Consider the following 17,644-nt stretch of genomic DNA (forward strand, 5'->3'; position numbering starts at 1 on the left):
CATCAAGGTCATGTCCCAAACTGGGCAATTTATGCTACAGTAGATAATAAGAACTCTAAACACAGTAAACATTTACGTAAACAAGAACATAGACATATACTATGGTCACAAGATCCAGATAATAATACTAGTAATACGTTTAAGTGTCCCCAACAACAACCACCCTCCCTCCCACCCACCCACCTACATAATTGTGGACAGCAGACCACGACCATATTGCACCATAGGACACAAGAAAGAAAACAAAATCAGCTCATCATTACCATCCTCCCAGATGGAGATAGATGGGCCTATCAATTTAGCCTGGTAAACCCTCCCTCCGGAAATCTCATTTGTAATTTATTTCAAGGAAATGAGATTTTCCGGAGGGAGGGGCTTTACCAGGCTACTATCAACTGTCCATTACAACTGAACAGGTAGGCCAGGTAAGTGATACTTTTTGTTTAAAACTAAAAAAAAAAATGTTACAAGGTTAAAGCACTATATTGTGATAATAATCGAGTCCCCCCATCTCTCCAGCTCTTGATAAACAGAAATTACATTTTCAGGTAGGTGACAAAATGTCAGCCAATCAGGATTATCAGCTTATTTTTTTATAGTGTTTCAGTTCCAATTTTGTCTGCTCATTTCTTTGTGTCATCACTTCCAATTTCACTTGTTTAATCTGTATCCTGACTGAGTTCTCTATCCTGATTGGATACAATTGGTATCCTGACCTTAAAATGCACTTTCTGTTCAATACAGAGCTGGAGAGACATGGAGACTCCTGTCTGCTCATTTCTTTGAGTCATCACTTCCAATTTCACTTGTTTAATCTGTAACCTGACTGAGTTCTCTATCCTGATTGGATAAAATTGGTATCCTGACCTTAAAATGCACTTTCTGTTCAATACAGAGCTGGAGAGACATGGAGACTCCTGTTACTGAACACTCTATAGCGATAAGTACTATCAGAACATGTAACACTTATTTTAACCAATGAAAATCACTAACCCTATACCTTTAATCTGGTGAACACATTATGCATTACTAATTATGTGAGTGAAATGGAGTAAGTAATGTAAGTATAATTTGATTACAATACTTTTGTACTTTTGCTCAAGTAAGAGTATTTTTTCAATTGTGGTATTGCTACATTTACTTAAGTAAAAAAAAAAAATGAAGTAGGCCTACTTTTCTACCACTGATTTATTGGTGGTGATAGTCTCATTATTTTGTGGCAGTGTCTATCACAGACAGATACAGGTCCAGTTGGCACCTTAACTTTGTGGGCACCTCAACGTTAAAGTGCAGTTTTTTTTGTTTTTGTTTTTCAACGACCCCCCATCTGAAAATGTTTTGTGCCAGGAACCCCCAGAAAAGATGTAAAAAAGATGTAAAAAAATAATCTAAATTATTCAAAAGTTTCCAAACATTTTTTGATATATATTTTTTAATTCTCAAAAATAGCAGATGTACAAGCTTCCTGACATGCTGCGAGCTTGAAGATCTGCTATTTTTGAATAGCCAACGTATAGATGGATGAAGTGGGTAAGATGATTGTGACATTAACCACTTTTGACGTTAACCACTTTTAATGGGGACCCCCCTGGAACCCCCCCACCCCCCACGGACCCCACTTAGAGAACCAATGAGGTAGCCTATATTATATAGCAGGTTACACTACAGTAACCTTGTGTAACACTGCTTCTGTCACCGTCTCCTGGACCAATCAGCTGTCTTTCCGCACCAAAACACAGACCACGCAACCAATCAGATGCTGTACCGGCTTCCATGACCCGGCCCCTTAATCCCACTCTGGCCAATCAGCGGCGAGGAGTAGGGCGGGCCTTGTGTAGATTACCTCTCTCGTTACAAACAGTGTATGAAATGGAGAGAGAGAGAGAGACACAGGCACAGCAGACTCACTGGGTTGGATACGGAAATCAACTAAAAAGAGTGTTATCTCATCTATACCAAAGGTAATGAATACCAAATATTAGTTGATATATTTAATCAGTTTATTTGTTGTGTTAGTGTGTGAAGAGGGTTTATCACCGCCAGAGCAGACATCATCATCACACGTTGTTTATAGCTCTGCATCATCACAGGTTCAATAATAACAACCATTTAATAACGCTATTATTACTTGTGTTGATTCAACACAAACTTGAACACCTTAATTCTTTAACAGATTTTAAAAGGTGGTCTAATGCATAGGCTGTCTATAAGCCCTGCTAATGTTTTTAAACCAGATAGGCTATATGCTGTACTGTACTGTTAGATATTTGTTTTTATATTGTATTTTTGTATCTTCTTTTTGGGTAATAGTTGCTAATTTCTGTTGTTATTATTCCTTATTTTTGAGTCTGTCGTCTGTAGAATACTGCATTGGCCCTGTCTTGGTCTGGGGTTTTGTTTAACATCAATGTGACTTCCTGGTCAAAGGTTTTATATACATACTATTCTCACATATTGTCATTTATACATAACATACAGTAACTGTGCCTTTCTAGTTTTGTGCAGGGATGTTCTGTGGTTGCTAGGGTCACATTATTATTGTGTAACCTCTATTACTAACACTGGGTTAAAATATAGTGTATATATACATATACATACATATATTATAATGAACATTTTGTGTGAAGTGTAGCTAGTCACTGACCTACTTTATAGCTGTACTTTTTCCAAAACATTATTGTAGACCAGAGGCAGCTCCACAAACCTTGTCCAACCCTTTTTTGGCTCAACAAAGGGAAGTAACTCGTTCTCATGCTATTCATCAAAAATGTGGAACGCCCTACCAAAAGGAGTAAAGGAGTGTAAAACCCTACTCTCTTTCAAAACAGCCCTAAAGATACACCTTCAGGAGGCTGCAATTGGAAAATGGCCCCTGTCTAAGTCCTAACCTAACCTACCCCCCTACCCCCCCCCCTCTCTCCTTCTCCTTTTGTACATATTTCTCACTCTTCATACCAGTAACCTGTAAACTGATTGTATGACATTCTATAGTAGTTGTGTATATCTGTCTGTCTCTTATATGTCATCATGATTTGTGTGCATGGGGAACTCATTTGAAACAAGCTCTGTGCTTTTATGAGTCTTCCAGTTTAGTAGACCTTGTATTGTGAATTTGTACTTCCATGTACTGTTGTTCTCATGTCTTACTAAATAAAGTACATCAATCAATCAAACTGACACTTTTCAACTCAACACAAAAAAGCAGGGAAATGGAAATGTAACAGAAATTACTTGGCATTGTTGGCAAAGAGCACCTACTGTACGTTAATATTGTACTGTATCCAAGGGGCTACATCATTGTCTTGATGCTGATACTGATACATGTCTACAGCAGAAACCTGCTTACCGGTGTAAACAGATCAGTGCAAGAACCTTGCTGTGGATTTGCAATTAAAATTGAGCTTCTCTTTAATCTGTTGTTCCCAGAAAGCATGGTTGACAGATTAAAGATGCCAGCAGCATCTTCTGTTAGCACTGGTAGGAAGCCGGCACAGCAGAGTAAAAGTTGATGTCTTGTGTTGCAGTTAAGCCTGTTACAGTAGATAGATAATGAGGATTGACATAATGGAGGTCAGTACAGACTGAGCCGCCTATAACTGTGGGGCAGAAACCTCTTATCTCCATGTTTTAACTTGTTGTGTTTTTACCTAAATTAACGGCGTACTTGAACAATACTACAGCGTCACACAAAAGTAGCAGATCTGCAAGCTCGAAATGTGGCGTGAAGCAACACATTTTGAGCTTGTGACAATGTCGATCTGCAACTTCTGCTATTTTTTGAATCCTGAAAAGTAACAGTTTTGGATTAAATAATCACTGTACTTCTGTCATGTGGTGATATGTGGGGCAGTGGTTCTCAAAAAAGTGGGGTCTGGGCCAGGACCCCCAGGGGTCCTATAGCCCCAGGGGGCCTAGCTGCAGGAGGAAAAATAAGTTAACCACTTGAACCCCAGCATCCATATTCTGGGGGGGAACATTAGCCGAAAGTATACAGATCTAAAAGCTATCAACATGTCGCAACAACGTGACAGCGTTGTGAGCTTGTAGATCAGCTATTTTGGGGGAAGAGATTTGGTGTAGAGACGATGGAAAATAGTGGTCCAAGAAGTACAGAACCAACTCAGGTGCAGTTTACCAAGTTTAGAAAGTCACCCATTTTCAACCTATCTTCATAATAGTGAGTCCACACTAATGGTCATGATAAAATGGTACCATTTACTTCTACAAGGTCTGTGTCTCATAGGAGGACTGTGGACACGTCAGAAACACGCCTACCAGTGACATCATCGTTAGGCAGGTTTTCACATTTTTTATTTTTATTTTTATTAACATGAGAACAATGGCTTCCATTGTAGCATGCTAACTTTCCAGGAATAGAAAGCCTGCATTTTATATCAGGCTTTGATTCCCCATTGATGATGTCACTGGTAGGTGGGTTTCTGAACTGTTGTCTTCTGAGACGCAGACAGAGTAGACAAAAATGAGCATTAGTGAGGACCAATCATATGAAGACAGTTGAAAATGTGTGAAGTGGTCCTTTGATAATTCTGTAACTCATTATGTTGAGAATGCTTTGTCCAACACTAGACACAACATAATTGGAATGACATATAGTAGTAGATATAGTTTCACTTAGTGTAGAAAGTGTGTGTTTTTTCATCACACACCGTGTGTGTGTGTGTGTGAGTGTGTGTGTGTGTGTGTGTGTGCGTGCGTGCGTGCGTGCGTGCGTGCGTGCGTGCGTGCGCGTGCATGTGTTTGTGTGTGTGTCTCAGCATGGCCAGATAGCTGTTGATCCCAGTGATGGGGGTTCTTACACAGCTCCAGCTCCTGCTCTGGAAGAACATCACCCTCAGACGAAGAAACAAGGTAGGTGGCCACACAAACCTGGATCTTCTTTAAATGGAGAGGAGACGCAGACGGTCTCCAACGGTTGTTTGTGTTATTAATGATAATAATAATAATAATGTTAACTTTATCTATGACAATAACAGAGATGCTCGTAGGCCTGCGTCCTGCGTCGCTGACGCACCATATTGCGAAAGGACGCATTCATGACAACTCTAGTGCGTCCATGGGACGCAGCTCCGATTAGCTCCGATAATATATAATATTTGTCAGCTGTGATCTACATGGACTCTCTCGGTTAGGCACCGTTGGTGGAGAAGTATAACTCTCCGGTTAGACACCGTTGTACTGGAGAAGTATAACTCGGTTAAACGGCGTTGTGTGGCAGAAGCAGCAGCACAGCCCCTCGCTGTTAGTCTACGCTACACACACAGAGAGAGAGAGAGAGAGACGGCATGAGGACCTGCTCTTAAACGTGTTAAAACGTCTTGGATAGACCACTGTCTGGAATAATAACTGATCATCATACATACAGGTCTACTACTAATCTTTGTTGCTGTTGTCATCTTAAATTGACCAGCCAAAGTAAAATCCCCGATTTTAGAGTGTTCTCCCACTTGCTTGGAGATCAGAGCGATGTGGTGGATTAACGCATGTTGCCAATCAGCTGTGTAACATTAGCAGGTTAACGATGGCTCGTTGATCCTATGCATTTGACCCTGATTTGACCACAAAGGCAAACAAAAGCACTAATTAATGGCAGCTGTAAGTAACCGGTTGTCTATCGTCTGTGTCTTGTGTATGTTTAATAGGCAACTGGATGTTTTCTGTAGCTTAGAGATATCATAACAATTAATTCCCTGAAGAGGGTAGACCCTCTCCTCATGCTAAACTTAAAGTGACTTATAAGGTTCCACTTCTCCTCAAAAAGACAACTTTATTTTCCTTTCTCAATGACAAGCCTAATAGTATTATTGCATGTTGACTATGTGCAATAACTGCAAGCCAATGTTCATAGGCATTGTCAGTATTTGTCTTCATTATTTCTTGAATTCCTATTTCTTTATTTGCCAATACTTCCACTGTAAGCCAGTGTTTTCAGTCTACACAATAAATAGTAAAAATAAATTCTACATTCATAAATAATACAAAATAAAATAATAATAATGATTAAAAGGTTCTATGATTAAATGTATTCTATTGGTCAAAGGTATGTTAAATCCACCTGTTGCCCACTACTAGTATTTCTTACCATAAGGTGTGCTAATACTACAGAATCATATACATTTGAAAAAATATATTTATGATTTTTTAATATATGTATATATATCGGTATCGGTCTTGAAAAGCAGGAACGGGTCGCACTGATCTAGATCTGCTATTTTCACAATATGTATCTGTGGAACTGAATCAAACTAAATTAAGTGCCTCAACTCCTAATTCCTCAGGGTGGGGGGTCCCCAGTTAAAATATGATTATTTTGGGGGGTCGCTGCCTGAAAAGGTTGAGATCCACTGCATCAGGATATAATGTACACAGTCACACACGCATAGAAGATATGGAGATTGGAGATCAAAGAAAACGATAGGGGGGGGGACGTGTAATTGGGGACCCATAAAATGTCCCTGGGACCCATCTAAAAGACCACCCTTGCATCCCAGGACCCATTACATTGAAAACCTAGCAACATCACTGCAATAATGATAGTAATAATAGACTAGTAATATAAAACAAGCCCCCCCCCCCTAGGCTTTTTGTGTTATCCTTTTAACATAACCTTTGACTGTACTACCTGTACTGTCAACACACTTGTTAATAAAGTATTCAATCAATTAATCAAGCAAAGAAAAGTAAATACAAATTTGGTTTTAATAAAATATATTTATTATTGTTTAGCAGGGTAGATAGGAAATATTTACAATATAGAGGCATCAGTTGACATTGATTCAGTTTATAGATTGAGTTATAAGAGCAGATTATGGATACAGTACATACGTATATAAAGTGAGCAGGACAGTATAGGAGTCAAGTGCCAATAAAAGTCCACGGTGGACAGGAAGGAAGAGGAAATAGCAATACAGATACAATGGAAAGTGCAAAAGCCTGGAACCCTTGGCGTTGTGTCAACTTTATATATAGCCATCTTCATTAATGCTTACTAATGGACAGTACAATACCAGTTCTGTCTACTTGCTCTGTTTCTCAGTGGCAGGCGTTGGATCTACTCTTAGCCACAGTTGTTCCTCCCATTGACATAAAAGGGAAAGCTATCCACAACTCCTCTCTGAGACGCAGAACAAGTTGACAGAAATGATGCCATCCTGTAGAGAGCATTAATGAGAACTGAATTGATTGTGTAGTTTGTTGTCCAGTTCCGGTTAAAAACTACTTCTACTAGCAGTGTAAAGAACAACAACATAGCAGGCTAGAAAGCAACACAGCTGCAGCTATTACAATTTGAATAATGGGTGTGTTAGATGTAGGTGTGCCCAGAGCCAGTGTGCAAGCAATAGTCAACAGTATAGTCAAAGCACATTGACACCTAGAGCTAAAGCATTGTTCAGACCAAAAGATTTGCCACAAATTTTCTTTTTTGCAGAGAGAATTCACTGCTGTCTGAATTACTTCATACGGGTCGGCTGAAGTAATTCGGCTTGCAAGAGATTCAACTACAAAATCATCCCAGGGTTTCATGCCCCTTTAATTCATTCATTACGGCCTCTGTTCTTCTGTCTTCTGGCCAGGTGGTGTGGTCTCAACACAGACCAGGCCACCTCCACATGTCAAACATCAAAGAGCAATGTCACAGAAGACCGAAGTAGCAGGCATCAATGTTTAAGATTACATTTTTTATATTCCTGATAGGAGTGAGAAAATAGCCAGCACACAATAAATGTCCTTTTCACATAGTTTATTAACCTGTCCACGGACAGAACAACGGACGCGTTTCAACATAACAGGTCTTCCTCAGCGTATATTCCTGATGGGTACACCTGGTAGTCAGACAATCACCTTTTTTGACCAAATCATAATTCAAAATACAGGGTTACGTACAAATCTTATGCATTTGTTCTTATCTATATTATAATCTTATTTCATGTAAAACGTGTGGATAGCTCCAGTAGTAAATGTCCTCATGTTGGGTTCGGTCCATGAGATCAGTACATAACACACAGCAGTAGGTTGGCAGACAGACAGGACACTGAAATTACAGATGTTAACCTTAGTGTAAATGATAACACCATAGGTAACACTAAAGTTTAATACAGTTCAAACTACAACAGTAGTAGTAGTCGGTGCTGAAGTGTTTATAAGCATTGTCATTATAAAACGGTTTGGTCAAATCACCCAATCTGATTGTGTAATATGTACGATATTGTATAATAATAACCATATACATTACATTACATTACAGTCATTTAGCAGACGCTTTTATCCAAATCGACTTACAATAAGTGCATTCAACATACAGTAGGTAGGGAACAAAACTACTAATCACCAGAAGTCTTAAGTGCATTTTCTTGACATTCCGTTCTGTATTCTGTTCTGTTGTACTCCTATTCTATTCTGTTCTATGTTGTATTTTCTACTGTTCTATTGTATTCAATTATGTTACATTGTGTATTTGTGTTTCATTTTTTTATTTTTTTTATCAGATCCAGCTGATCATTGAGCTCCTCTGGCCTCTCTTCCTGTTTGTCATCCTCATCTCCGTGCGCCACTCTCACCCTCCGTACAAACAAAGCCAATGTGAGTGTTCCTATTGGTTACTTAAACTGAGAGTAAACCTCAAACCTCTACAGCAAAATCTCTACAACACTTTGGTTGGTTGATTGATTAATTTGTTTGTTTATATAAGGTCAGCTTTTGTCACTCAAGAAACGCCTAGAGGCATTGAATTTGCTATGTATATTATGCAGTTTTGTACACCCGTGTTCATCTGCCCCCACCGTTGGTCTATTTGTAACCCTGACAGTGACATTGACCTTTGACTCACCTTAACATCTATCCTGAGGTTATAGGAAAGGATTAGTTTTGACTTGGCCCATTCAACAAGTCAAACCTCAACTTTCTATGTCTCCATTCATGGGATTGAGCAATGATGTCATTTGACCCTGACTGTTACCTTGACCTTTGACCTTTTTGAGCCAAACGCTTACGTGTAATATCCTCGGGTTTTGTCCCACACCAGGTTTAATCGCCTTTTAAAACTTTTCATTGGTTCAATATTTGTAAAACCTACACACAGATGTAAAGGGTGTTCAATAGCACTGATTTTTTTTTAATGAAAAAAAGTAAAAGTCCTTGACTGAGGCACTGGTCTTAAGGCTGGAGCTGATCCCTGAGCTCTGCTCAGTGGCTGCCCAGTGCCCACTGCTCCTAATACTGGAGGAACCATCGATGGGGGGGAGGGGAAACGTATAACTGCCCTGGATCCCCTGGATCCAGTATAAAGTATAACTTAACTGCCCTGGATCCCCTGGATCCAGTATAAAGTATGACTTAACTGCCCTGGATCCCCTGGATCCAGTATAAAGTATAACTTAACTGCCCTGGATCCAGTATGAAGTATGACTTAACTTAACAAAAGATACTTCTCATTCCCACCAAGTTTCATATAGCTTTGTATAGTTTATGTTCAGACGCACGCACACACACACACGCACGCACGCACACACACACACACACACACACACACACACACACACACACACACACACACACACACACACACACACACACACACACACACACACACACACACACACACACACACACACACACAGTGGAGATTGCAATGTGGGATTAAAGTGAGTGAAGGTAACTGGCGTGCTGTGGGTGTGTGAACCACTACACCACTGATGGATTTTACATAAGTCCCCTTCCAGGTTGCCTTCCAGCTTTAACACTTCATTCCTTCCCTCCTCCTCCCCCTCCTCCTGGCATGGCTATCTATCCACTACTGTACGTACAGTAAGCTGATTAGCTTGGCGACACTGGTTCGTGTGACATGCACACTGCTTTTACAACCTGTTGCGTTCTTTAACTTCTGTTTGGCTGGCTTTGACACACAGTACAGCATTATTCTGCATGCTGCAGAGGTGGGCTAGTTTCATGGCCTTTTACAAATCGACATTTGACTGAAATAACTGTCTCTCACTGGTTTACCAGTCGATTGGATGTGTGGCACATTGAGGCATAGCATATGTGTGAACTAAATCTAAAGATCCAGTGCAACGATTTCAACATAGTCAGATAAAGGTTGATTTGAACATCGTTTAATTCAAGATTTTTTATGGTTACGTGCTACACATGCATTCTGATACTCCTATCCTTAGTTAACAAACATCTAATGTTGACCTTCAGCACCCAACAACAATAGGTGCTTCAGTACTCCTGGGGGCAATCTACCAAGAAGTAGATTAGATTTCTAAATCTGTTTAATTCTGTTCAACCAAGAGGGACTGAGGGAGAGCTTTTCATTCATTTCCACACTTTGAAATAGTGAAAAGCGCCGATCTACAACCTCACAATCGCGAGGCATTTGTAATGTTGTAGATCAGCTATTTTCGCACAACACCATGGTACGACAAAGAATGAAATAGGGCCTAGTATGGCTGGGAAATTAACCAAAACATTTTATAAATATCAAAATCGATATTTTTTAACCAATGATCAACGTATTAAAGTTTTTGCTAATAGTTTTTTCTTATATATTAACAAATCGACCAAAACATTTTATCTTTTTTTTAAATAATAAACTAAATCGATTAGTCTGATTAATCACTAACCCTGTATTATACTTGGACGCCATTTTTGGACGGTGGCGTCCAAAAATGGCGTGTGGGCTTGTAGATTCCATTATGTATATGTACGGATATGTGCACTATTAAAAAAAAAAATGTCATTAATCGTAATGGAGGCAGAGGTACGTATGAAATGATGGTGATATTGATTGTGTTTACTTTGCTTCCACTTGCAGGTCACTTCCCCAACAAAGCTCTTCCATCTGCAGGCACACTGCCCTGGATCCAGAGCATAGTCTGTAACATCAACAACCCCTGTTTTCACAACCCCACCCCTGGAGAAACCCCGGGACAAGTGGGCAACTTTGATAACTCCATGTAAGTATTAATGCAGTTGTTCCTAACCTTTTCCCCCCTAGAAGTGCACACACGCACACATGCATCCAATAAATCAATCAATACAAATTTAAAAAATATTATTAGTATATTATTAATTGTATATACAATAGTAAAACATCTTATCTTTAATTACATTAAATTGCATTACATTACTTACATTGAATAACATTACTATTACATTACATAATATCCAGTATTACATTAATAATATCACTCACCAGAACTGCAAGTCACTAGACTCACCAGACTGACCCCAAATTACAATTTTCATTTGCAGCAATGAGCAGCAGCAAGCACCAACAGGTTGCTGCCAAAAACTGTCACTTTACCCCTAAATGGACAGATGATTTAGCTTTCTTTTTCTACCATCTCATGCCAATCATTTAGCACTGTGTTTGATTTGTCAAAATACAATGACACCATGACGATATGTTTTATGTACTGGCCCCACTTGCCATTTTCCTAATATGGCCCTCAGGTTAAGCTAAATGAGTATCCCTGACGTACAGTATACAGTGATTCTGATATACAGTATCTGTGATTGGCTAATATTGGCTGGCCCTACAAAAAATGATGGTAAAACACAGAAAGAAGCTAAGCTAAATGCTACTCTCTGTCTAACCAAGACCTGGCCTGTCCTTCCTCTCCTGTAGTCTGTCCCGGCTGTTCGTTGATGCCCAGACTGTGCTGGCGTACAGCGGTAACCAGAGATTCTACGACCGCTTCCAGGACCTGCTGGAGAGCATCCAGAGGCTGGGAGAGAGACCGGGAGCATGGCCCAGTAAGAATACCATCCATTTGATTGATTGAGTGTCTGTTTGTTTGCATTGTTTTGTTTACATCTGCTTCAACATTGTGTTGCGATGCAACACAGGGTGAGCTTGTACTAGAGCTGCTATTTTTAAAAATCATTTGGAACATTTTCTTTTAACTTTATTTTGAAAATATTGACTTTGACATATAATGACATGACCAAAATAGCGATGCCAGGGTGGAAGGGGCATGAAACATATATATATATATATTTTTTTTTCTAGTTCATGCTTAAAATGACAAGCAGATTAAAAACATCGCAGTCAATACAGCTGCAGCTAATGAAATTAATAATGGGTGTGTTAGATTTAGGTGTGTCCAGAGTCATGTGCAAGCATAGACAGCAGTGGTGCAGCCAGAACGCGCGTGCATGTGTCCCCGACCCGCGCACGAAAATTTGCGGTTATTGGGCGGATTTGTGGATTTTGTTATTTAATTCTTATTTTTGCCTAATTTTACCGATTTTCTTTATCAAAAAATGATTTATAAAAAAATAAAAATAATAAATTTCCCCTAATTTTTTTTTTGCAAAATCGATTGGGTGCACCCCTGATAGACAGTAATCAACAGTATTGTAATGCACATTGACGCGCCAAAATCTAACACTTATTAATTTGATAAACAGGACCACAATGAAAACAAGCCCTCAGGGCTTTTTGTGTTATCCTTTTAGCATTATTGTATAACTGTACCTGTACCTTTTGCAAACTGTTAATACAGTAATCAATCAATCAATCAATCAATCAATCAATCAATCAATCAATCAATCAATCAATCCGCTGCAGCTGTGTTGCTTACATCACAGTGTACTTTAAGGTCAGTCTCATACAGTGCCAGTGTGCCATGTTTTACCCGGCTGTAGTTTTGAACCTGAAATGGTTTCATGCCCCTTTAAGCACCGAACTGAAGGGCTCCATTCAGCAGGTGCTCTATGTGGTGGCTTTAACACTTGCGGGCTTCAGTGGGTGTCGAGTGACGGTCATTCACTTTACTGTTAAGCGCTTGTCAAAGCGGGTCACAGTGGCCGTTGATGGCGGTCAGATTTCATGATTAACAATGAGGGCTTTGTCTGATAAGCGCCACACCAGACATATGTCCAACCAACAGAATGAAAACCTGTTCTGTTTTGTTAAGAGAGAAGGAGAAAGGAGGAGCTTTCAATTCCCTTAGTAATTGTTCGTTATTTAGACAGACAGTGTGAAAGCTGAGAGGCGAAAACAGCATTGTGATGTGAAAGTGCAGGAGATATTCTGTCCCAACCACATAATAATTGGTTCTCAAGTAGTCTCGTGCAGCCAGACGATCGGAGATCTCCACCTACCGATGCGTCTAGTGACATCTAAATAGGGGCTAAACCTGGGTGGAAACAATTTGGAAAAAAGAAAATAATAGCTGCACTGCAGAACCAATGCAAAGACTTGATTGATTGATTGAATACTTTATTAACAGATTGCAAATAGTACAGTGGTACGATTATACAATGGTGCTAAAAGGATAACACAAAAAAACGACCACTATGGAAAAAAGGGGCTTGTTTCCATAGTGGTCCTGTGTATTCAATTCATCGAGACATTTAAAGACATACAATAATATACAAGACATCATCAACACTAGTAGCAATAAAACGATAACTATGTACAGTAAACAGTTGGGGGTGGGGGTGTCATTTCTGGTGCTAAGCTTAGACGTTAATAGGACCAGTTACCATTTGCAGACAGGTGCTGTTTTATGGCGGTTTTGAAGGAGGGTAAAGAGTCACACTTTTTGATGCCTGTTGGTAGGGCATTCCACATTTTGGTGGCATAATAGTAGAACGAATTTGAACCCATGTTTGTGCAGAATCTGGGTTGAGTGAGATCAGTGGAGCTCCCTCTGGTATTGTGCCTGTGTGTGTCTCTTACGCTATTGAAGTAGTCTTACAGGTACATGGGTATCCCTGTTTTCATGCGTATCTTGGCCAAGTAGTAACCTGACCACTTTAGGACGGTCATCCATTTCAGGAATCATTGTAAAAGCAGCAGGTGTAGGTTTGTTAGTGAAGGTTTTCTCCGCTTGTTTTAGCCCATGTACATTGAATTTAGATTTCCCCAGAGGTTGAGATCTCTGAATAGTTTTTTGAAAACTCCTGAAAATGCCCACCTATAATCACACGGCCCAAAATGCCAGGTTGAGAACTGGGCCACCGTCGGCTGCATAATTGCCAATACCGATGTCTTCAGAAAAGTCAAATAATGGCTGATTGGCCGATATACGAGCCAAACCAATATATCGCCTCTGTCGGGTGGAAACCTCATATGTCCAAAACTGTTACTTTTCACGATTCAAATTAGATAGTATTAAAAGCAGCAGATCTACAAGCTCGAAACGCGTTGTTGCGGATCTGCTACTTTTGATACTTTTATGTGACGCTGTAGTGTGATCAAGTAGGGCGTTAACTTACGAAAAAACAGAAAAAGTTAAAATATGGATATAAGAGGTTTCTGCCCGACAGTGACGATATAGGTCTAGCTCTAGTTTTTGTTAAAAAAAATATTACAAAAAAACTTGCTACAAAGCTGCGACAAATTGTGAGCTTGTATTTTTGAAATTTCTATTTCTGTCTATATACTTCATCCACTGGCCACATTTGCTGGGTATCCCCCCTGCCCCCAAATTCACTAGACCTCGCACTGTTTTGCAGACCTCCCTGTGGGACAATACCTCAGACCCAATGAGACGTTCTCTGCCTTCCTCCTGACCAATGGCAGCCTTCCGCCTGATACTATAGACCAGCTGTTGAAGGCCCGCCTTAATTTACAGGTGAGCAGTCGCTGCTTCACGGGTGAGGTTCAGTAGTTGCTCCTAATAGTTGGGATGGGTTAAATGCACAGGACAAATTCCAGATACTGGAGAAAAGCACCCCTTTCCTATGTAAGACCCCCCCCCCCTCGCCTCCCCACAGCTGTCCCCATCACCTTTGAGTGTACTCTATATTGATCATCTATAATGTATTCAATTTGCAATTTACAATTTAGGCATTTAGCAGATGCTCTTAACCGAAGCGACTTTAAGAGAGAGACAGTGTGCCTAGCATCAGTCTAAACAATATACTATCAAAATAATAATCTGTACATTGAAACTTATAGGATGCCAAGTAAAAAAAGAACCTAACATCTGTCTATAGAACCTGCTATCTACATTTGAACACTGTGGTCAACCCTAAATTAACAAAAACAAATGACCAACAAAGGTAAGGTAAGGATGCAGGCAGAAATGTAGTTTATTTCTGAAAAGCAGAAGTCCTTTAGAAAATGTGTTATGAATGCAGAATGTTATTTAATGATCAAATCAAACTTATTACAAACATTTGTTTGAATGAATGACTTGTAGACAGAGCAGCGGGTCCTTAACAATATTGTGGTTTTCTTCCCCCTAGAGAAGGTTTGTGTAGAGGTGGTCATGAGTGAAAACAGACCGACGCTGGGTAGATACTGTAGCAATTCATTCATTCATGTCTTGTCCCTGGCCTTTGTTGATGGTGACTGAAAAATACAATATGACACAATCCATCTTGTAATCTTGCTCTGTAAAGCACTTTGAGCTGCATTTCATGTCATGAAAGGTGCTATACAAATAAAGTTCATTATTATTATTATTATTATTATTATTATTATTATTATTATAATTATTATTATTATTATTATTATTATTATTATTATCTTAGGTGTATGAAACCAAACTATACTTGTGAGTTGTCGTTGAACTTTACAGTCACTTGTAAAGTTTTTATAATTTTTTCTGGTCCGTATGTACAGACGTACGGAATAGAATCTAGAATCATAATGCGGTCCACCGGCATAGAAAATAATTGAATGAAAGCATGAATGATGCTCATCATCATATCCTTTATTTAACCAGGTTAAACTACTCATTGAGATTAAAGTGTGACCTGGCCAAGAGGCAGCATTATTACAACAATAGACAAACAATGCAAAACAATACATATATCACACATTACGCGCAAGAGAACGTAATATCCAGTTAAAGTGCAAAACAGGATCAGGAACTAAAATGGTTAGGAACAACTTCAGGTGTGGCAGTTGACACAAATGTAAACGCGATCACATTTGTTGATAGTACTAGTATCCCTATCATTTAAAATAGATTTAAATTCCCAGTGATCAGCTCAGACAGGTTCAAAACCCTCTGCAAATCATTCCAAGAATGCTTGTGATCGTGATGTCCTGCCGTGCAGGTGGTGACGCTGGGAGCCAGGGTGCCGCTGAAGGAGCTGGTGTGTAACGGCAGCCTGCTGGCTCAGTACCTGAGCGTGGAGGCTGGAGACCAGGCCATGTCTGAGCTGCAGAGGCAGCTGTGTGACCTTCCTGCTGACACCTTGCAGCAGGCAGAGAGGCTGTTCCTCTCCCAGCTCGACTTCGCCAAGTTCATCACGGTAATGACAAGTAGCACCGCCATGCTGTAGTGTGGAGAGCAGTGCTTCTCAACCTTTTTCATGTCAAGGACTCCCAAAATAATATGTGTTTGCCCGCTCACGAAGCGCTGCAAATACTCTGAACCACAACGCGCCGCAAACGCGTTGTGAGCCTGTAAAACAGACATTACGATGCCATCGAGGCCTGCCAAAATACATTTTAATAGACTAAATCAACCGTAGATTTTGACTATAACATTTCAGATGACTAAAATATATAAAATATGGAATTTTATTAAAAAGACTATGACTGAAACTAAATCAAAATTTGTTGTCAAAATCAACACTGCCCCCTCCTCCTCCTCTTAAGAGAGAGCGGCTGATGTCCAATGCGGGAAACCTGCGGGTCATCAGCCAGGCTGTGACCTCCGTGACCCAGGAAATGGCTGCCGTGATCGAGGACGTAAGAACACACACACACACACACACACACACACATACACACACACACACACACACACACACACACACACACACACACACACACACACACACACACACACACACACACACAAAATATGTCACAGGTTCAATTACTGCAAAATAATTGTTATTTATTAACCCATCAAGACCTGAGGCCGATTCTACAAATGTCTTCTAAATCAGTTTTCTGAAAAACGTATGTTGCTGTATCAGTGGTGCTCAAACTTTTTCATGTCAAGGACCCCCAAAATTATATGTATTTGGCCGCCGACCCCCATATCAAAATATTTAGTTCCATGGGGGTGCTCCTTCCATTCCGACATCTCGCCACTCCGACTAGTGGCTTCCGCGTGCGGTTAGGGTTAGGGTTAGGTATAGGGTTCGTTAACGTCGGAAAGGCGACATGTCGGAAAGGCGACATGCACCCAGTTCCATGTACCCCCAGAAGCAAAGATTGGATTAAAAAAATATCGCTTTAAACAATATATATTTTCAAAGATTTGCACAAATTGTCAACTAGCAGATATACAAGCACACAGCGCGGCACAAAGTGACGCGCTATGAGCGTACAATATATACGCTAATATGCTTTTTAGCTCAACAAGACATTCTTTTAATTTTCTCCTGTTGTTTCTCCTCTCCTCTCCTCTCCTCTCCTCCTCCACAGTTCTCCTCTCTGTCCAGCTTTACAGAGCTGAGTAAGGAGCTGTCCCTGCTCTCCCCAGAGAACCGCTCGTCCCTGCCCAGGGAGAGCTTCAGAGCGTTCTCCAGGATCGTGTGCGGTCACCCGGAGGTTGGAGGCGAGCGCATCCCGTCACTCAACTGGTACGAGGACAACGACATCAAGTCTTTCCTGGGGAAGAACGGCACGGAGGACACGGACCGGGATGAAGACAACAACACCAGTAAGATACTTCCATTAACCATTTTCAATGTCACTTTG

General features: G+C 40.2%; 1 protein-coding gene across 2 annotated transcripts in view; it reads left to right on the forward strand.

Moving 5' to 3' along the window:
* Positions 1-1,883: 1,883 nt before the first annotated feature.
* Positions 1,884-17,644, forward strand: part of abca7 (ATP-binding cassette, sub-family A (ABC1), member 7) — a 49,890-nt gene continuing 34,129 nt past the window's right edge. Inside the window, exons 1-9 of one of the 2 annotated variants that reach the window (XM_084067323.1) lie at positions 1,884-1,961; positions 4,776-4,869; positions 8,505-8,598; positions 10,832-10,973; positions 11,648-11,775; positions 14,488-14,606; positions 16,042-16,239; positions 16,589-16,681; positions 17,369-17,606. In XM_084067323.1, the coding sequence (XP_083923449.1) occupies positions 4,804-4,869; positions 8,505-8,598; positions 10,832-10,973; positions 11,648-11,775; positions 14,488-14,606; positions 16,042-16,239; positions 16,589-16,681; positions 17,369-17,606 (1,078 nt within the window). In that variant the 5' untranslated portion in view covers positions 1,884-1,961; positions 4,776-4,803. Of the gene's footprint in view, positions 1,962-4,775; positions 4,870-8,504; positions 8,599-10,831; positions 10,974-11,647; positions 11,776-14,487; positions 14,607-16,041; positions 16,240-16,588; positions 16,682-17,368; positions 17,607-17,644 lie in introns of those variants that run through there. The other variant, XM_084067324.1, reaches the window with a different exon arrangement.

This window comes from Gymnoscopelus microlampas, assembly GCF_963454915.1.
Source record: "Gymnoscopelus microlampas genome assembly, chromosome: 9".
NCBI lineage: Eukaryota > Metazoa > Chordata > Actinopteri > Myctophiformes > Myctophidae > Gymnoscopelus > Gymnoscopelus microlampas.